This window comes from Terrapene carolina, unplaced genomic scaffold (assembly GCF_002925995.2).
Source record: "Terrapene carolina triunguis isolate 2854851 unplaced genomic scaffold, T_m_triunguis-2.0 Scaffold68, whole genome shotgun sequence".
Taxonomy (NCBI): Eukaryota; Metazoa; Chordata; order Testudines; family Emydidae; genus Terrapene; species Terrapene triunguis.
This window is the reverse complement of record NW_020664419.1, coordinates 19,165,939-19,186,266: the sequence shown is the minus strand read 5'-3', so window position 1 is coordinate 19,186,266 and position 20,328 is coordinate 19,165,939. Positions and strand designations below refer to the sequence as shown.

General features: G+C 43.9%; 1 protein-coding gene across 2 annotated transcripts in view; it reads left to right on the top strand.

Moving 5' to 3' along the window:
- PTPN12 (protein tyrosine phosphatase non-receptor type 12) overlaps positions 1 to 20,328 on the top strand; it is a 148,538-nt gene that overhangs the window by 81,889 nt on the left and 46,321 nt on the right. For both annotated transcript variants that reach the window (XM_024196972.3, XM_024196971.2), the window contains exons 7-11: positions 1,051 to 1,110; positions 8,908 to 9,050; positions 13,192 to 13,258; positions 15,075 to 15,152; positions 15,249 to 15,347. In XM_024196972.3, coding sequence (XP_024052740.2) covers positions 1,051 to 1,110; positions 8,908 to 9,050; positions 13,192 to 13,258; positions 15,075 to 15,152; positions 15,249 to 15,347 — 447 coding nt within the window. The remainder of the gene's footprint in view (positions 1 to 1,050; positions 1,111 to 8,907; positions 9,051 to 13,191; positions 13,259 to 15,074; positions 15,153 to 15,248; positions 15,348 to 20,328) is intronic.

The window sequence follows — 20,328 nt, the reverse complement described above, 5'->3', positions numbered from 1 at the left end:
GGGAAGCTTGGCTGCCGCAGGACCAAGCTTCTGCCTCCTGCCCCCGCAGGGGAGAGCGATTGGGCTCCCCCACCCACCGCTCTCCCTTGCGGGGGCAGGTGGCAGAAGCTTGGTCCTGCGGCAGCCAAGCTTCCCCCCTCCCCTGCTTCTTCCCCCAGCGTGGTGCATTCCGGCCCCTCCTCCTCCCCCTCCCTCTCCCTGCCGACGATGGCCCTTGCGAGGGGGAGGGGGAGCGGAGCAGAGCTGAGCGTGCTCCCTGCTCTGTAGAGGAGGGGGAGAGAGGTAGGGACGGGCCTTGGGGAAGGGGGTGGAACAGGGCATATCCCTCCCAGCCCCACAAGCCGAGCACCCCAGCCCTCTGCCCTGACCTCCCCCCAACACCCAGCCTTCTGCCCTGCACCCCTTCACCTCCCCCAGCCCTCTGCCCTGACCTTTCCCCAACACCCAGCCTTCTGCCCTGCACCTCCACACACCCCCCAGCCTTCTGCCCTGCACCTCCACACACACACACCCAGCCCTCCCCCCTGACCTCGCCTCCCCCCAACACCCAGCCTTCTGCCCTGCACCTCCACACACACCCCAGACTTAGAGAGAGACTTTCTAAAAAACGTTAACATGTATTACCGGCACGCGAAACCTTAAATTAAAGTGAATAAATGAAGACTCGGCACACCACTTCTGAAAGGTTGCCTACCCCTGCATTAGAGGTACAGGGACGTATTTTGAAATACACTAGAGAAAGACGTGACAGAATTTGGTGACAGCTTAGTTTTATGGGGAAATTTCATTTCTAAATAGGGTAGCCTCTGGCCAAGATCTTAACTGATTTTTTTTAAACCCAAAATCTTTTCATTTTTTAAAAAACATGTTTACCTGTCTAGCTTCATAGCAGATAAATAGCTTTTATACTGACTCTTTAGGTAAGTCTTAAATTGCCAAGAAGTGAATTATTTTTGTTCACATGACATTATAGAGAATAAAGTTGGGGTTTATATCTAATTTGTTGTATATTAAATTCCTATCCATTCACAGATGTTTCCTCTTATTTAGGAAGCTGAACAAGCAAGAACAGACTACTATATTAGAACGCTATTACTTGAATTTCAAAATGTAAGTAGTTAAACATGAAAGGTTTCCCCACTCAGGACAGTTGCTCAGACTATTTGTGTTTTACATTTTTAGTCTTAATCTGGTATGACTTAACATCTGTTCAAAGATCTCAGATGGTATATAGTCAAGGAAACTTACGAAAAAATCAAGTCGCTAATATTAAAGGAGCAAAAGCTTGGTTCTCTGCTTATGTACATTACCAAGTTTGTAAGGGATATAAATAGTTTAGTTACAAGAAACACAAGGTTCATGAAATGTCTTTTAACATACTATCTGTCCTTATGGTAGTGCTTTTGTGGTTAACCAAATCTGTGTGACGTTTTTCAGTAGTGTTCATTAACAATACAGCGCCAGATCTTCAGCTGGTATAATTTGTTGAAGTCCATGAAGCTGTACTGTTTACAGATAAGCTGAATATCTTATCCACAAATTTAATCTGAAGGGCTAAAGAAGCTTTTTTGATCCAGCCAACCTTTTTAATGCCTCTTAGTATGCGATCTGAGTGTTTCCTTGACTATAATTTTGTGTCTGACAGACGTGTCTGACTGCCCACCCTACAGTTTATTATTTATTGCCCTGAGAAAGTGCTTCCTGGTTTTTGTTTGAAATTTTCTTTTAATGCCCAGTTATACCCACTTGCCTTATTATCTCTGTTTAATGTAAAAATGATGATGTTTTTCAGTCTAGCTTTGATAAATAAAATTTTCATCTAGGCTTCAATATCTTGCTGACATGGCCTCTGAATGTTTTTTTGCTTCATCTAATAGATGCTTTTAGCTTTAGGTTAATAGGTGCTGACCTTCCTGCTTCTGCTTGTCACTTTGTTTTTGTCAGTTGAAGTCCATAGGGATTTGGAGGATGCAGTCAAGGCTCAAAATGGAAATAAATTTTAAAAACAAAAGAAAACAAAAACTGTGCTTGAAGCACACTTTTTCTGCCATCAAAATTACTAACGAAGATAGTGTTACTAAAATTGCACTTTCAAGATATAGTTCATTGGTTAGAATAAGAACCTTATGAGTAACATTCTCTGATATTTAAGTACTTATGACAAATGATCTCTGATACAGCCACATGTTTCACTCACTCCACACTGGCCATATTGGGACCCTTGGGCCATGTACAGGGAACAGTCAGGAACCCTCCCAGGGACAAAGCCGGAGACCTACACTCTTCCTTCTCCATCAGTCTCTTGCCCTCTGGAGGTTGAACCCCCACCAGTACCAATTGAAGAGGAGGAACAGGAGGAGGGGGCTCCTTCATTTTTCCTCCTCCCCCCCGACGAGGCGATCATGCCTCCACCTCCTACATCTGCCGATGACTTCAGACATTTTCAGGACTTATTCTGCAGGATTGCAGACTCCTTGCAGATTCCTTTGGAGAAGGTCAAGTACCAGCAGCATAAGCTGCTTGATACCCTCCACACATCCTCCTCCTCCTCCAAGGTCGCACTTACGATCCATGAGGCTCTTCTCAACCATGCAAAGCTGCTCTGGCAGACCCCGGCGTCCATCCCTCCGACCTGCAAACGTGCCAAAAAAAGTGTTCCAGAGAAGGATGTAGAATGAAAGAGGCAATCAATACCAATACCAATCCAATCCAGACAGAGATTGGAAATGCTCAGACGTATTTGGACACAAAGTGTATTAATCGGCCATGCTCCAATTTAGAATCTCCAGCTACGAAGCTCTTGTGGCTAAGTATAATTACCTAAACTACTCTAAATTGGAGGAACTCTGCCATGACCTGTCAGAGGCCAAGAAAGAGCAGTTCCAGTCCTTAATGTTGGAAGGACACCTCCTAGCTCGTTCAGCCCTGGAAGCCATGTTAGACTGTGCAGGCACCGCTGCTTGATGACCACAGCAGTCGTGATGGATAAGGCATGCATCATGGCTCCACCTCTCAGGTTTTCCTAAGGAGGTACATACCACGGTAGAGGACTTACCTTTTGAGGGCCAGAAACTATTTTCGGAGCGTGCGGACAATTCTCTGCATTCCCTAATAGACTCCCAAGCTACACTCTGATCTTGGCGTTTACATGTCAGCACCAAAGAGACAGCCAGGGAAATATCATCTTCCCCTGCAATCCTGACCACAGCAGTACACCCCTCAACGGCACTTTGACACCCAGCACCAAAGACAAAAGCTTCCTACCAAACGTAGACAGCCTGGTCATCAAGGGGCTACCTCTCACGTGCCCCCACCACAGCAACAATTTTGAAGGTGTGGTCTAGGCCCCAAGAAGCCTCCCACTATTCCAGTCATCCCCACTGTCTTTGATGTTCCACTAGTTTGGTGAACGACTAGCTCTATTTTTCCCCTCTTGGAGACTCATCACCTCGGACAAGTGGGTTCTAGAGATAATCAAAGAAGGATACTCCATCCCCTTCCTATCCGTCCCACCACAGCCCACTCTCTCCCTGTCCTTCAGGGACCCTCTCACAATTCCATTATATGGGGAGAAATAAATCATCTTCTGTATCTGGGAGCCATAGAACCCCTCCCTTCCTGGCACATGGGACAGGATTTCTACTCCCACCATTTCCTGATCCAGAAGAAATCTGGAGACTGGCGAGCCATCGTGAACCGTCGCAATCTAAACAAGTTCATCAAACTGCAATGCTTCAAAATGGTTACTCTCTCCAGTATTATCACAGCACTGGAACAGGGGGATTGGTTCTTGGCCCTTGACCACAAAGACACATACTTTCATATTACAATACACCCTGCCCACAGGCAATTTCTCCAATCCGTCTTGGGCGACAGCCACTACTAACACAAAGTACTGCCTTTCAGACTGTACTACAACTCCTCGGGTGTTCTCCAAGGTCCTTGCGGTAACCGCTGCCTATCTGAGGAAACAAGGTGTCATCATCTTTCCATACTTGGATGACTGTCTCTTCAAGGCCACATCTGAGACTGATGCTCTCTGAGCCGTCCACATAACAATGGACCTGTTCACGAAGTTAGGTCTCCTTGTGAACCTAGAAAAGTCCACTTTAATGCTGGTACACAACTGGGATTCATTGACACACAGTTGGATGCCATACAAGCCGGAGCCTTTCTACCTTCTCACGGATTCTCAAGTGTAGTAGATCTGGTATCGAACGTACGAGTCTGCCCCCCGATCTCTGCCAGAATGTGCCTCCAACTTCTAGGCCACATGGCAATGACCACTTTCGTGGTCAGGCATGCAAATATACACATGCGATGTCTTCAACCATGGCTCTGTACAGTATATCTCCCCCACAAACACAGCCTCCACAACCTCTTATCCATGCCAGTGAGAGTAAAGGGCTCACTACTTTGGTGGACACAACCCAACAATGTTTGTGTCGGAGTTCCTTTCCTCCAATCTCCACCAACCATGATCCTAACAACCGATGCCTCCCTAATCACACAGTGCAGGGCAGATGGTCACTAACCGAATACACCCTACACATCAATCTCCTAGAACTATGAACAGTCTGCAATGCCTGCCAACATTTCCTACCTCTTCTCAAACATCATACTATAAGTGATGACTGACAATCTCACCTGTGTATATTGTATCAACCGGCAGGGTGGAGTGAGGTTCCACTCTTTATGATTAGAGGTACTCACTAAACTGTGGAACTGGTGTATCCAACACATCACCATTTCAGCAGTGCTCTTCCCTGGACACCAAAACACCATCATGGATGCACTGAGCAGTAGGTTCTCCCATGCTCACAAGTGGGAACTGGATATGCAAGCACTTCATCCCATCTTCAATCGGGATACCCCACCATAGACCTCTTTGCCACACAGCACCATGCCCGCTGCCCTCAATTCTGTTCCAGAGGAGGACTGGGACATGGATCTATAGGAGGTGTATTCCTCATAATATGGGACATACTGCTCCTTTTATGCCTTTCCCTCCTTTCCCCTCCTATTCAGAGTATTTTGCAAGATACGGGAGGATCGTGCTCATGTCATACTTATAGCTCCAACATGGCCACGACAGGTCTGGTATACTTAGCTCTTCTACATGATGGTGTGCCAATTGAGCTCTCTCTCCATCCAATGCCACGGCTCCTTTTGCAGGACACATCCTCCATCCCAATCCACAGATGCTCCATCTCAAAGCCTGGCTCCTCCATGGTTCGGACACAGACAAACTGATGTGTTTTTAAGTAGCAGGCATGACACAACTAGATGCACTTACATTCACAAATGGACAAGATTTCCAAGGTGTGTCTCCCACCAAGTCGATGCAGCATATGCTCCGCTACAACTTATCGTGGATTACATGCTACACCTTAAACAGAGTTATCCACGAGTTCCATCTGAGTACCCTTGGCAGCAGTCACTATTTTTCACTGCCATGTAGATGATCACTCTGTCTTCACACATCTGCTCACAAAATGTTTTCTGACTGATCTCCAAAATCTTTATCCCCATGAGACCTGGGACCTAGTCCTCATCCTATGTTCTCTGGCTAGACCCCCATTTGAACCAATGGCAACCTATTGTTACGTGCATCTATGAATGAAAAATGCCTTCCTTGTCGCCATCACTTCAACCCGACGAGTCAGCAAAATTGCAGCCCTTTTGGCATATCTACCATACATTCTGTTCCACAAGAACAAAGTTACACTATGCCCACACCCAAGATTTCTACCTAAGGTTCCAACATCTTTCCATGTCAAACAATCAATGCACCTTCCTTACTTCTTTCCAAAGCCTCACAGTAACCAACAGGAGGCAGCTCTCCACACCCTGGACATGAGATGAGCATTGGTGTTTTACTTGTACAGGACTAAACCTTTCTGAAAATCACCACAATTATTCCTCTCCACCACCGAAAGATCTAGAGGCACAGTCATATATGAATGCCTTTCAAAGTGGATTTTGAAGTGTATACATTTTCATATGAACTCCACAATAGACAACCTCCTACTACAATCAGAGCACGTTCCAAATGTTCATTATCCACCTCAATACCATTTCTCAATAATTTCCCTGTTGCTGAAATTTGCAAAGCAGTCACATGGACACCAATAGACACTTTTGTCTGTCACTACACTATTATTCACGATGCCTCAGCAGATGCTCTCCTAGGACATACCGTCCTATCATTGAGAGTAAACGTCACTCCATAGCCCCAGCCTTCCAATTTGGGGCATTGCTTTCTAGTCACCTACAAGTGGCGCACTTGTACGGACATCACTCAAAGAAGAGAAGGTTACTCACAATGTGCAGTAACTGAGGCTCTTCAAGATGTGCGTCCCTATGGGTGCTTCACTATCCATCCTCCTCCCCTCGGCTTCGGACCCCCAACCTCCCCCCCCCAAAAACCCACCAGCTCTGTGGCAGCGAAGGAACCTGGGGGCGGTTGGACTACAAAGCACTATATACATGTCCTACGCATAGCCCTGGGGAAGCGGGGAGGGGGAGATACGCATGTGTGGTCTCACTGTCAGTGCTGATGAAGATATCCGATCCCAGGAGCAGGAGACAATGCCGCACCTAACAAGTGGAGCACCCATAGGAACAAACATCTCAAAGAAACTCCATTACTGCACAGGGCGAGTAACCTTCTCTTGAACAAAATGTCTGACAGGAAGAGAATTTAATTATTGTAAAATGTTAAATTTCCAGAAATAGTTTGAGAATTCTTGTACACACACAGTAATTCTATGAAAAACAAAGGGTTAAATAATGTTCAGAATTCAGAACTGGTCATGGTAACAAGTATTGGAAGTTGTTCGTCTTTTTTGCTAAAGGAAATCAAGCTTCCTTCCAAAGTAACTGTTTAAAAAAAAAATGCAGAAGATGATCCTTTCTGCAGAGTTATGCCTCTTAAAAAGAGGGCTAATTTGTAGCTCAGAATAAAGAGTTGGGGAGGGCCATTTATGGTACTGTCAGGCGGCTGGCAATAATACAGATTTCATAAACATAATGATAACTAGCCTAAAACAATGTTGGTAAGGTAGGTAATTATCCAGCCTGGGGTTTGTAGTGGCCACCACTGTTACTAAATGACTGTTACAAGCTACCGTCGTGTGCTTGGTCAGATTTTCTCACTTGAAGAGGCATTTCCTGTCCCTAAAAATAACTCAGATCTCAACCATTTCAGATAGCTTTTTTTTCTGAATAACAACTTACACAGAATAGTGTGTACAGTTGTATCAATTTATTTTGTTATTCAAGCTACAGGAAGCCATGACAATCTATAAAACATCCCAAATTCTCTGACTTTAGTGATATCTTTTGACTACCTGCACTAAATAGGTTCAGAGGGACTTTGAATATATTGTGTTGTGTGATGAATTGTTCCTTACGATTGTTTTTGGGTGCACTCAGTGCATTTCTACATTTGAGGAATTTTTAAAGAAATGAAGAGCAGGCTATCGTTAACAATTAAATCTTATGGGGACTGGATAATTCAGGTTTATTGTTGATAATATTTAGCTTGTGTCCCAGTTAGCATCCAACCGTTTGACCTATGAAGTCTGCAGTCCCAGTTAAGTTCCTATAGGACAACTCTCCACTATATTACAATAACAAAAACAACACTAGTAGCAAAAACAATCACAATTTGCACTTTGTTTACCATCTTGGCAGTAAAGCCAAAGATAATAGGTTTTAATAATTGAATCGACTCCTCACCCATAGAGTTGGTCCCTCTAGAACAAAATAATTGAGACACTTCGACAGGTTATTTGGGGGAAGCTTGATAGCTGTACTTAACCTGCTCTGTCAATAAAGGGTTTTTTTTTCCTAGTCATGAGCATCTAATTCCCCTTTTTCAAAAAATCAATTAGTTACACTAATTAAGCACTCTTCATTATTAGATATAAACTTTCCATTTTATCTCATAATGGTACATTCAGTTCAGCAAAGGATGAAAATTGGTGTCTGTAGATGAGCTTGAACAAATGATATGAAAACTTCTTTCTCATCTACTTCTGTGAAATGCTCATTGGAACATCATATGCACTACTTTTTTGCAGTTTTTCCTGAAGTCTGCTAGTTTGGTTCTGTTCTAAAAAGTACTTATCAAAAGCATAAGTTTACAAGTTATTTTTCTGCCAGTCCTGCAAACTCCTGGGATCTCAATGTCACTCTGGATCTAGCATTCTTTGCACATCTACACAGTTCATAAAGGTTTTGCAGGCCAAATTAGGTCCTTACTGACATATATGCAAGTATGTTGTCTTCAATGGGCTTACACAGATGTAAACAATTAGAATTTAATATGTTCAGTTAATGATGTACAAAACAGAATCTCTCTCTCAGCTATGTTCCTTTTGTAGGTCCAACAAAAGTAAAAAGATGAGGTCTGCACATCTGAGTTGTCTTTCTTTTTCTGTAGCCCCTCTTTTCAACCTCCTCTATGGGCTTAAATCAGTGGTTTTCAACCTGTAGTCCATGGACCTCTGGGGTTCTGCAGACTGCACCTTCATTCATAATTGTTTAGGGGTTTTCAGATGAAAAAAGGTTGAAAACCATTGGCTTAAACAAGTTTGTTAGTGAATACTTACTTGTAATCTTAAATTATATTAAGTAAAAAGTTTTACTTTATACAAAAAACACTGGAGTCCATGATGGTTGTAACAAAATTGGATATCTTGATTTCCATATCAACCACAATGCAAAATCTGTTTCATCCACTTGTGCTGTTCTTGCTCAATCTTACTTCACTTCGGCTAAATGCAGCATCTGTTGTCTTTGCAGTGAAAGTCTTTGATCTGGAAAATAAATCATGCAGACAATGATCATACATTTATACAAAATTCTTCAATGTGTGTTTCATTTAAATTTTTTTCTTAGGAAACTCGTAGGGTATATCAGTTTCATTACGTGAACTGGCCTGACCACGATGTACCTTCATCTTTTGATTCTATTCTGGACATGATCAGCTTAATGAGAGAATACCAGGAGCATGAAGATGTGCCTATTTGTATACACTGCAGGTACCAAATATATTTCTTAATATTTTTTTAAAGTATGTTCGGTACAAGCCTTACATGTATTTATTTAATTTTGAAAAGTTACTCTTCTAGCTCATTGTGAGAAAGAACCTCTCTTCTTCAAGTGCTTGCTCACGTTGATTCCATTCTAAGTGCGCACGCGTGCCCATGTGCGTGGCCGTCGGACATTTTTGCCTTGGCATTATCCGTAGGGTCAGCTATAGCGCCATCTTGAGTGCCGTGCCCATGGGTCGGTATATTAGGTGCCGCCGGCCCTACGCCTTCTCAGTTCCTTCTTACTGCCCATGGTGGTTAGTCGGAGCGCCTTTCCCTTGCCTCGCAAGGGCTAGCGATTCTTCTACTTCAGTCTTTGAGCCTTAAAGCCGTTTCGTAAGTCAATGCAGTTGTTCGTTGCGGTGGCAGACAGGATGAAAGGTTGCCCAGTGTCAGCGCAGAGGATTTCGTCCTAGATCACGGCCTGCATCCATTACTGCTATGACCTGGCAAAGGTGGCTCCACTGGCGACCATGATTGCCCACTCGACTAGGGCGCAGGCTTTATCGGCAGCCTTCCTGGCCCAGGTGCCAATTCAGGATATCTGCAGAGCCACTACCTGGTCATCTATCAACACACTTACGTCTCATTATGCGTTTACTGAGCAAACCTGAGACAATGCTGGATTTGGCAGAGCAGTGTTGCAAGATGCATGATCGTGTACTCTGAGCCCACCACCAGGGATACTGCTTGTGAGTCGCCTAGAATGAAATAGACATGAGCAAGCACTTGAAGAAGAAAAAATGGTTGCCTACCTTTCATAACTGTTGTTCTTTGAGATATGTTGCTCATGTCCATTCTACTACCCACCCTCCTGCCTCTCTGTTGGAGTTGCCGGCAAGAAGGAACTGAGAGGGCATTGGGCCGGCAGCGCCTAATATACCAACCCATAGGCGCGGCACTCAAGAGGGCACTGTAGCCTACCCTACAGATACCGCTAAAGCAAAAATCTTCGGCCGTGCATATGGGTGCGCACACACCTAGAATGGAATGAACACAAGCAATGCATCTTGAAGAACAATAGTTACGAAAGGTAGGTAACGTTTTTTTCTACACAGCTTCATGGATTATGTATACTTTAACATGTGGCCCAAAGGCTAACTGTACACTTGTAAACTCTTAAAATGCAGCTCAGGGCTGCCCTCTCCTCTTCAAGTGAAGGACTGAGGACAAAGCAGTGGAAGCTGTTTCTAAGGACATTTCAGAACTAGAAGGGTGAAGTATTAGAATATGTCTTATGGACAAGATGCCTAATGGGTCTTGCATCACTAAATTCTATAAATATGGGAAATTGATCTGCAGGTTTTCATTACCGGTATACTTAACAAATACACAACTTCTGTTCCTATATCAAGGAAGATGAAAGTGCTAAGAAATAACAGGCCTGTATGCATTTGTTAACATATACATCCATATGCAAATCAAGAGCAGTCATTGGATTTCTGGCAAGCTACCAGTGCAGACATCAAAAGTCTCACAAAAGCACGCACCTTTGCAATTGTTTTAATGAAATAAGGGTTAAAACTACATATCCAGTTTAGACTAAACCACAGAACTTGTTAAATGAATTTTGCTTCATGATAGCATTGCAAAAACAAAAATACAGCCAAAGAGAGAAATATATAGCAGTATAGGGCTGGTCCACACTAACCCCCCAGTTCGAACTAAGATACGCAACTTCAGCTACGTGAATAACGTAGCTGAAGTCGTAGTATCTTAGTTCGAACTACAAGGTACTTACCACGGGTCCACACGCGGCAGGCAGGCTCCCCCGTCGACTCCGCGTACTCCTCTCGCAGGAGCAGGAGTACCGGTGTCGACGGCGAGAACTTCCGGGATTGATTTATCGCGTCTAGACAAGACGCGATAAATCAATCCCAGAAGATCGATTGCTTACCGCCGAACCCGGAGGTAAGTATAGACGTACCCATAGTTATGAAAATGATAAAAATATTAGTTGAGTACTAAAACCATGTTTAGAATGTGCCTATATATTTTCATAGCACGCTGTAGATAGATTAGAAACAACAAACACTGTTATGCCATTAATTCTCAAATTATGTATTTGCTTAGCCACTGCATTGATATATAAAATAAACACCCAGTGCAAATGTCAAATCTATTTGTATATTAAATAAGATTTACTGTTCTTAAATTCCAGAGGGTTTCTTTTGTTGTTGATGAGCCTACTGTAGTCTCCATTTAGAACATCTATTAATTTTAGTATTTCTAGGCTGCTCTGACGAATGATGTCTGAATTTATAGCAGGATTAAGCATAATATAAAATTGAGGCTTATGCAGTTGTCACTTTTTTTCCTTAAAAGAATAAATGGCAAAGTAGCAATGACTATACTAGAAAAAGCAGAGATAAAATCAACTTTCCAAACATTTGAACTTCCCAAAAGGGTGTGGAAATTTCCTTTCCCCTGACCAAAAAAAAAAATCTGTAACCCTTCATCATAGACCAGAGCAGCACTCTAGCTGCTGTTGCAGAACCTCCAGGGGGACTTGAGCATCTATTTTGTTGACCCACAACATTTAAACTATTCTTGCGACACGTGTTTAAATACCTACCAAGTTATGATTATATTAAACCTATACGATTTCGATTTCCCTTTAATACTCTATTCATTTTAATGAAAATGTTACTAAAAGCCACAGTAACAAGCTCTAGTACTTTTTTACTTCTGTCAGTGGTCATTGCCCTATAATAAATTTTTGTATGCTTTTTGTTTTCGCTCTCAAATATGAATTTCAATCACTTTTTCATAGGTTGGAAGAGAATTGACCCTGAATATAGATATGACCTTTGATTAGTCAACACTAATGACTTCGCTAGAAATGTAACTATTTCTGCAAGTAACTGTTTGAACATGCATTTGGTTGTGATCAGTGTTAATGAGTGATTATACATCAAAAATTATATAGGAAAGGTTAAGTCTGTAAACCTTTTAGGGATGCTTTCTGGCTTTAAAGTGTGGTTCTACTCTGAAAAGTTGACTATGGAAAACATACCCTTTTACTCAACAGATGTGCATCTTTGTGTATTCAGTCGCATCAGCTGACATTAGTGACAGAGTTTTTACTGTTTTTTAGTCCTATTTAGTGCTAAGAAAAGTTAAATGGATTTTTCTTCTTGAGCATCAACAGAATTGTAAACTAAGTTTCAACCAGTTGCACCTAGACGGATAAATCGATCCCCAAATCGACGCGCATACTCCCACCTCGTCAGGAGGAGTAAGCGCTGTCGACGGGGGAGCCGCGGCAGTCGATTTGCCGCCGTCCTCACAGCAGGGTAAGTCGAATAGGATATGTTGAATTCAGCTACGCTATTTGCGTAGCTGAATTTGCATATCTTAAATCGATTTCCCACCCCCCACCCCCCAGTGTAGACCTAGCCTTATAGAAGATAATGGAGATGCACAGGCATTGGGGGATAAGTTATCCTGCAGAAACTTAATTATTAGTTATGAAGCATGGGAAGAAAGGAATCAAAGATTGGTTTTTGAGCTGATAGTGTAAAATAAGTCTCTTTACTTGTAAACTAGACACATTTGCTACAGAAATCATTTGAGACAGAATAAACGTGGAAATTTGATTCAATTTTTCATCACTTTTCAAAGGAGAACTACACTTTAAAGATGGTCAGTTATATAAATTGAGAAGCAACTCATTTTGTGTTTTACCAGGTTATCAAGAAAATGAAAACTTAACATTTTACACTTTTCTATGGTCTCTTCCTCTATGTAGCCATCCTATACTGCTTGAGCTGTTAGGCCAGTTACGTACTATTCTCTGTAGTATATAGAATAGGCAAAAATGCTTCAATACACTTTAATAAAGCATTTCTTCACATCTGAAATGCTGATGCCTGTTGGCTATGAAAACATGAAAATACATGTACTTTACATTAAATACATTAAGAGCTGGCTGACAAAAGGTATTTGAGGACTGATATATTTTTAAGTAGGTAGTGATATTTTTACATTGATTCTGTAAATATGAAAATGTTAAGTCTATAGAACTTACACAGGTTAACTTAAATCATTGTCAAAAGAACTATCAAGTAACTGTTGCTTATGTCCCTAGTGCAGGGTGTGGAAGAACGGGAGCCATCTGTGCCATAGATTATACATGGAATTTGCTAAAAGCTGGGGTAAGGAAGATTTATAGGAATATAACTTATTGTAGAATTAGGTCATATTTTATACCAGTGATTAAAATTAAGCTTCCAACTTGCTGAAGAGTAACAAAATCAGAAATATCAAATGTTCAGTTTTTTAAAGTACTTAGTCGTCCCGGTTAACATTGTTTCGTTGTTACGTTGCTGATCAATTAGAGAACATGCTCGTTTAAAGTTGCGCAATGCTCCATTATAACGTTGTTTGGCAGCCGCCTGCTTTGTCCTCTGCTTGCAGAAAGAGCAGCCTGTTGGAACTAGCTGGTGGGGGCTTGGAACCAGGGTGGACCGGTGGCAGCCCCCCATCAGCTCCCCTAAGTTCCCTGTGTGGCAGCTGCCCAGCAGGCTATCAATTGCTGGGCAGTTCCTGCCCCCCACTGCCATGTGCTGCTCCTCCCCCTCTGCCTTGGAGCTGCTCCCGGGAACCTCCTGCTTGCTGTGCCGGAGGGGGAAGGGTGCTAATGTCAGGGTGTCCTTCTTGCCCCCTGCTCTTTTACCCCATCTCCACAGAGCTGGGCGGGGACACGACTGAGTTCAGGATGTAGGGAGCTTGCTCGCAGCAGCTGCTGTCTCAACTTGCTGATCTACTTAAAAAGGCAGTGTACTTAGAGTGCGGTCAGCGTACTTAAAGGGGCAATGCATGTGTTTCTCACACACATGCGCGCGCGCACACACACACACACACGGTATGTGTCACTGTCTCTCTCTGCCATGCTGTCTCCCCTCCCTCCATTCGTGCTGCCTTGTAGTGTGTGCGGCTACGTTAACAACAATGTGTTAATCCTTGAGGGCTCAGACAGTGCTAGTTCATCACTTAGCGGTAAGGCATTCCCTGGGAAATATCCCACCCTCTGGCTTCACCACCTCAACCAAGCTTCACAATCATCATTGCCGTATTAAATTGTTTGTTTAAAACTTGATCAATCGAATGTCTTTTGTCTGGTGAAAAAAATGTCCCTGGAACCTAACCTCTTCTCTGCCCCCCCCCGCCCCCTCATTTACATGAATTCTTATGGGGAAATTGGATTTGCTTAGTATCATTTTGCTTAAAGTAGCATTTTTCAGGAACATAACTACAACATTAAGCTAGGAGTTACTGTATATTAAAAATTGGCTTTAGGTTACTTATGGAAGCACTTTCCTATATTAACAAAACAAAAACAAAAACCTACCCAGTGTCAGAATGGAAGCATCTCAAGGTAAAATGTCAAACTGTAAATTTAAGTAGTACATAGTTCTGAGTATATTGACCTGAATGCTGATCTGAAGTGCTGATTTTCAAATTATGTCCAAAGGTCAATTTTTCAACATCTATAAATATACTGCAAAGTATGTTTACTCATTGTTTCTTCTGCAAGGATTTCTTATAGCATCTTAGACTTTCTGCATTTGAAATTTCAAATGCAGAATCTGCTTTTATATTTCACTTTGTGATTTTTAGTTTCATCATGAAGCAAAGAGACATGCTGATGGGTTGCCATAATGTCAGTGTGTCAGACATTATTGCTTCTACCAAGTCTGTCACACTTTCAGAATTGATCTTAAAAATATTTGTGTGATCTGCACTACCAGTGAAACTGTTATAAATACCAGTTCTGAAGGAACTGTTGCTCTAAATGACTTTCATAAGATTCACTTACATGGAGGGAATGGGTCAGCTTTCTATAAAAGCAATAAGGCATGCTATAGTGATAACTTTAAAAATTGGTCTGACACATTATAAATCACTATGCTGACAATATACTGTATTGCATTTTATAGAAAAATAACATAACTTTGCCCTGTATTTCAGAAAATACCAGAAGAGTTCAATGTGTTTAATTTAATACAAGATATGAGGACACAAAGGCATTCTGCAGTGCAGACCAAGGTATATTCTTCTGTAGTGTAGACTTGGACTTTATGGTATGTCCTTTTTTAAAAGGATCTTGTATATTAATCATAATCTCTAACATGCATACAATAGGAGCAGTATGAACTTGTCCATCGAGCCATAGCACAACTGTTTGAAAAGCAACTACAGAAATATGAGAGTCGCACAGACTGGAAGATTGCTGATGGAGTGGTATGTTTTTCTTTGACGTATGAGTTTTCAATTAAAGTTATAGCTTTTACCTGCAGTTTTAAGTTTTGCTGTGCATTCAGTCCTTGATCTTGTTTGTCTTTAATATTTTTGTGGTGATAAGGAAGACATTAAATGTAGTTGTTTGTGGACAGTTGGACTGTGTATATGTGTCTCAGCAGTTAACTTGTGCTCTGCCTGCTCTGGCAAATTGATTTTGGAAGCAAAAAGCCACTTATCTATGCTAGACATTTAAAAGGATTTTTTTTTTTACTGCTTACCACCAGTGCAACTCCAGCACTACTAGCAAATGTAGGAGCTCTAGTGTAGACAGGGGACACTTGGCATTTTAAACAGCCAGTCTGAGAAACTTGCTCTTAGCATGGTTAGATAAATGGGTAAAACTCCAGCGGCCAGTTTAGACTAATTCTTTCTTTGGCTGCTACTGGTGGCAACATCAGTAGGAAACAAGGCCTGGCCTACTAGAAATGAACACTAAAATGATGTGGTGAATAAAACAGTTAAGGAGCAAATTAAATTTAAATCAAAGCTCTGTCCAAGGAAAAACTTAAAGTGCAATAATTTATCCTCTGACTAGTTTAATAATTACAAATAAAGGTGGGAATGGAGTAACACTTCAGTAATTTTCAAAACTCTTGAATGGACAAACCAACTTTCCATTTCCCCCCGGCCCCTGTATCTATCTATCTTAAAATATGGCAATGTTAAGGGTTTATCATTTAAACCAGTTAAATGTGGATATCAGAGTGCTGAGTTAGATGATAGTATTTTCTACGTATCTTAGCAATTATCACCAGTGTCGGACATTTTTGTTTGGATATGCTTGTATCATTCAGGTGTGGGCCTGGAGAACAAGCCCGGGCCCAGTGAGGAGGGGAAGTCAGGATGGGTGGGACTGGAGAGTGAGCTCACCTCAGGCAGCAGCAGCTCCTGTATCCCACAGGGCTGGGCCGTGATGACAGAGGGGCAAATGGGCCAAACCCGAATGGTGCTGCGACTCTACACACCAGATTTTTTTTTTTAATTTTGTTTAACACCAGTTTCTTCCTAGTACCAGTCAGGTCCTCACACCTCCCCGATAACCTCTTTGCCACATTTTGAAAACCTCTGCTCTGATGGAAATATGCCTGAAAATATTTGGCTCACTTGGAGTTCATAGTTCCCTGATTCCCATCTCAGAAAATTGCCCACTTGGGGACTGACATAGACACTTGAAATGGCATAGACTCCCAATCTCAGGAAAGGATTCAGAAACTGGAAACATTTGCTCTCTTCCTGAGTTGGTGAGTCTTCCCCAGCTGGTTTTGTATGTCATTTCTGAGCATGCCAATGTTATGCCAAGACCTGGTAGTGTGGGTGCAGTTTTCGTTCCTGAAACTTAGTGGCAACTCTTACAGTTCATACTGTCAACAAGGGAGGACTTGGAAAAGTCCCTTGAGCCACTCATCAGTCAAATCCTCCTCTGGTGAATGAACAGGAGCACCACACTCAGAATTTATATACTCACCCTATAAATACATAAGCATGGATGCCAGCCTTATAAGCTGGGGAGCCCACACTTTCAGGAAATTGGTCCAGCAGAGCTGGCCAGCCAGAAAGAGGATTGCACAACAGTATTTTGGAGCTCAGGCAGTCTTCCTGGTCTTACTTAGCTTGCTGCATGTGTACTTTCACAAATAATCACAAGGTCAAGTAAAACAACTATAGTACAAAGCACCAGAGGGTCATTGATTTAAGCCCTGTTGAGGGGAGTGCATTAAATCCTGTATATGTTCTGAACCGGATTAGCACACAGACTAATTGAGAAGAACTTAAATCCATACTGGAGAGTGGACTGCTGCACAGTGATGGGGTACACATCAGATACTAGACCTTAGATGACTTTTCTCATTTAGCTGGAAAAAACTGAGGCTTATGTGTTCCCACTTCTTCAATAAATTCCCAGTGAGTAGAAGATGTAGAGAGCAAAGGTTGTATTTGATCCTTATAACTCCAGAGGGCTTGGTTCTCAGATGTCAACATGAAATTCTCTCAAAGTTTGGACCTGTTGCACGACGATATCCCGGCCATGTTCAGGCTTAAGGATCTGGCTTTTTAAGGTTGGGCCTTCTTGAAAGTCTCCCCAACATTCTTCCTTCCTGGAAAAAGGACTTGTGTCATTCTGTTGTTTACTTACTATTTATATACATATACTTAGTAGCACCTACTGATCAGGGTGAGTGTGTGTGTGTGTGTGTTAGGGGCTGTACAAATTAATCAGAAGTTATGGTTCCTGACCTTCGAGCTTAGTCTAAGGGTATGTCTACACTACGAGAGTAGTTCGATTTTAGTTAAATCGAATATGTGCAATCGATATTAGAAAGTCGAACGTATGTGTCTACACTAAGGACAGTAATTCGACTTTGTCAGTCCACACTACCAGGGAAAGCGTCGACATTGGAAGCAGTGCACTGTGGGCAGCTATCCCACAGTTCCCGCAGTCCCCGCTGCCCATTGGAATTCTGGGTCGATCCGCCAATGCCTTCTGGGTAAAAAAATGTGGCGAGGGTGCTTTTGGGTAACTGTCGTCATCCGTCAGTCACTACCGCCCTCCCTCCCTCCCTCCCTGAAAGCGCCGGCGGGAAATCAGTTCGCGCACTTTTTGATCAGTGACAGCGCGGACGCCACAGCACTGCGATCATGGATCCCGCTGCGACCATCGCTGCAGTTGTGGCCGTTCTCAACACCTCGCAGCTTATCATACACCTTTCCCTGAGGCAGATGCAGAGAAATCAGGCGAGGAGGCTACGGCACCGCCGTGAGGGCCTGAAGTCGAAGAGTAGCACAGAGCTGTCAGAAACCACGAGCCCCAGCGCCCAGGACATCACTGTGGCAATGGGGCATGTGGATTTTGTTGAACGGCGATTCTGGGCCCGGGAAACAAGCACGGACTGGTGGGACCGCATAGTGCTTCAGGTCTGGGATGAATCCCAGTGGCTGCGAAACTTTCGCATGCGGAAGGGGACTTTCCTCGAACTTTGTGAGTTGCTGTCCCCTGCCCTGAAGCGCAAGGACACCCACATGCGAGCAGCCCTGACTGTCCAGAAGCGAGTGGCCATAGCCCTCTGGAAGCTTGCAACGCCGGACAGCTACCGGTCAGTCGCGAACCACTTTGGCGTGGGCAAATCTACCGTGGGGGTTGTTGTCCTGCAAGTAGCCAAGGCAATCGTCAAGGTACTGCTGTCAAAGGTAGTGACCCTGGGAAACGCGCAGGCCATCATAGATGGCTTCGCCGCGATGGGATTCCCAAACTGCGGTGGGGCTATAGATGGGACTCACATCCCTATCCTGGGACCGGGCCACCAGGCCAGCCAGTACATCAATAGAAAGGGCTACTTTTCAATGGTGCTGCAAGCACTGGTGGACCATTGGGGACGGTTTACAAACATCTACGTCGGATGGCCGGGCAAGGTTCATGACGCTCGCGTGTTCAGGAACTCTGGTCTGTTTAGACGGCTGCAGGAAGGCATTTACTTCCCGGACCACAAGATAACTGTTGGGGATGTGGAGATGCCTACAGTGATCCTCGGGGACCCAGCCTACCCGCTAATGCCCTGGCTCATGAAGCCCTATACTGGGGCCCTGGACACTGCACAAGAACTCTTCAACTACCGGCTGAGCAAGTGCAGAATGGTGGTGGAGTGTGCTTTTGGCCGTCTCAAGGGGAGATGGAGAAGCTTACTGACTCGCTGTGATCTCAGCGAAACCAATATCCCCATCGTTATTGCAGCTTGCTGTGTGCTCCACAATCTCTGTGAGAGCAAGGGGGAGACCTTTATGGCGGGGTGGGAGGTTGAGGCAAATAGCCTGGCTGCTGATTACGCCCAGCCAGACAGCCGGGCGATTAGAAGAGCCCAGCGGGACGCGCTGTGCATCCGGGAGGCTTTGAAAGCCAGTTTCAAGGCTGAGCAGGGTACCCAGTGACTTTTCAGTTTGTGGACACAGAAGCTGAACTTGCCCCCGTTTCTTTACCCAGTTGCCGTCGACTATCCTCTCCAGTTACATACCCCCTTCACCCCCTTCCCAAAAAATAAAATCTGTTCTGTTTTGTTAATGGACACCGTTGTCTTTATTACTGTTTTCGCGGGAATGTTTTAAACCTGGGACGCAGACTGTGGCGGGGGGCGGGTTTAGTGTTGTGATGCAAATGATGCTTCTAAACTCCAGGAATGACAGGCTCCGCGGTGGTGGACTGGTTGTTTCAACGGAGCCTGCCAGCCCTCCCGGCCGGGACTGCGTTTATGTGTCGGCTATGTGACTGTCTTGCAGGGGGAGGAGGGTTACAGATCCCCTGCTGCGCGGCTCTGTGATCCAGGGTAAGGACCGCTGCATAAGATCTGTAACTGCCCTCCCCCGCCACCAAGTCACAGAGCAACACCACCCCCCCCCACCACACAGAACATGAAAACCACCTCCCAGACTGACCAGGATAACTAGTCACTGCACTGTATATGTGCCCTGCTGCTGGACCTGCCCCCTGCTAAAGGTGACTGTCCTGTCCAATTACCAAGCCCCTTCCCCCCCCTTCAGACAGACTCTCATCTAAAAGAAGAGGATGGAAACAATAATGAACAAAAACGTATTTTTTATTAACAACCGCACATGGAACGGGGGGGTGAAACTTGGACGGGGTCTTGTGTGAGGCGGGTAGGAAAGGACTTTTCAAATTTTGGGGAATGAGAGCCTTCTAGTGGTAGAGCAGTCCGCAGGGGTGGAGTGAAATTTTTCACGGCCCCTTCCGCCCCTCCGTGTTTGGACTTTGGGTGAGGGGGGTATGGGACTTGGTGGCGGGGCAGGGCAGTTAGAGAGAGACTGCAGCGGGGCTCTCTCCTCCTGCCTCCGGTCCTGCAGAACATCCACAAGGCGGCGGAGCGTGTCCGTTTGCTCCCTCATTAGTCCAAGCAGCGTTTGAGTAGCCTGCCAG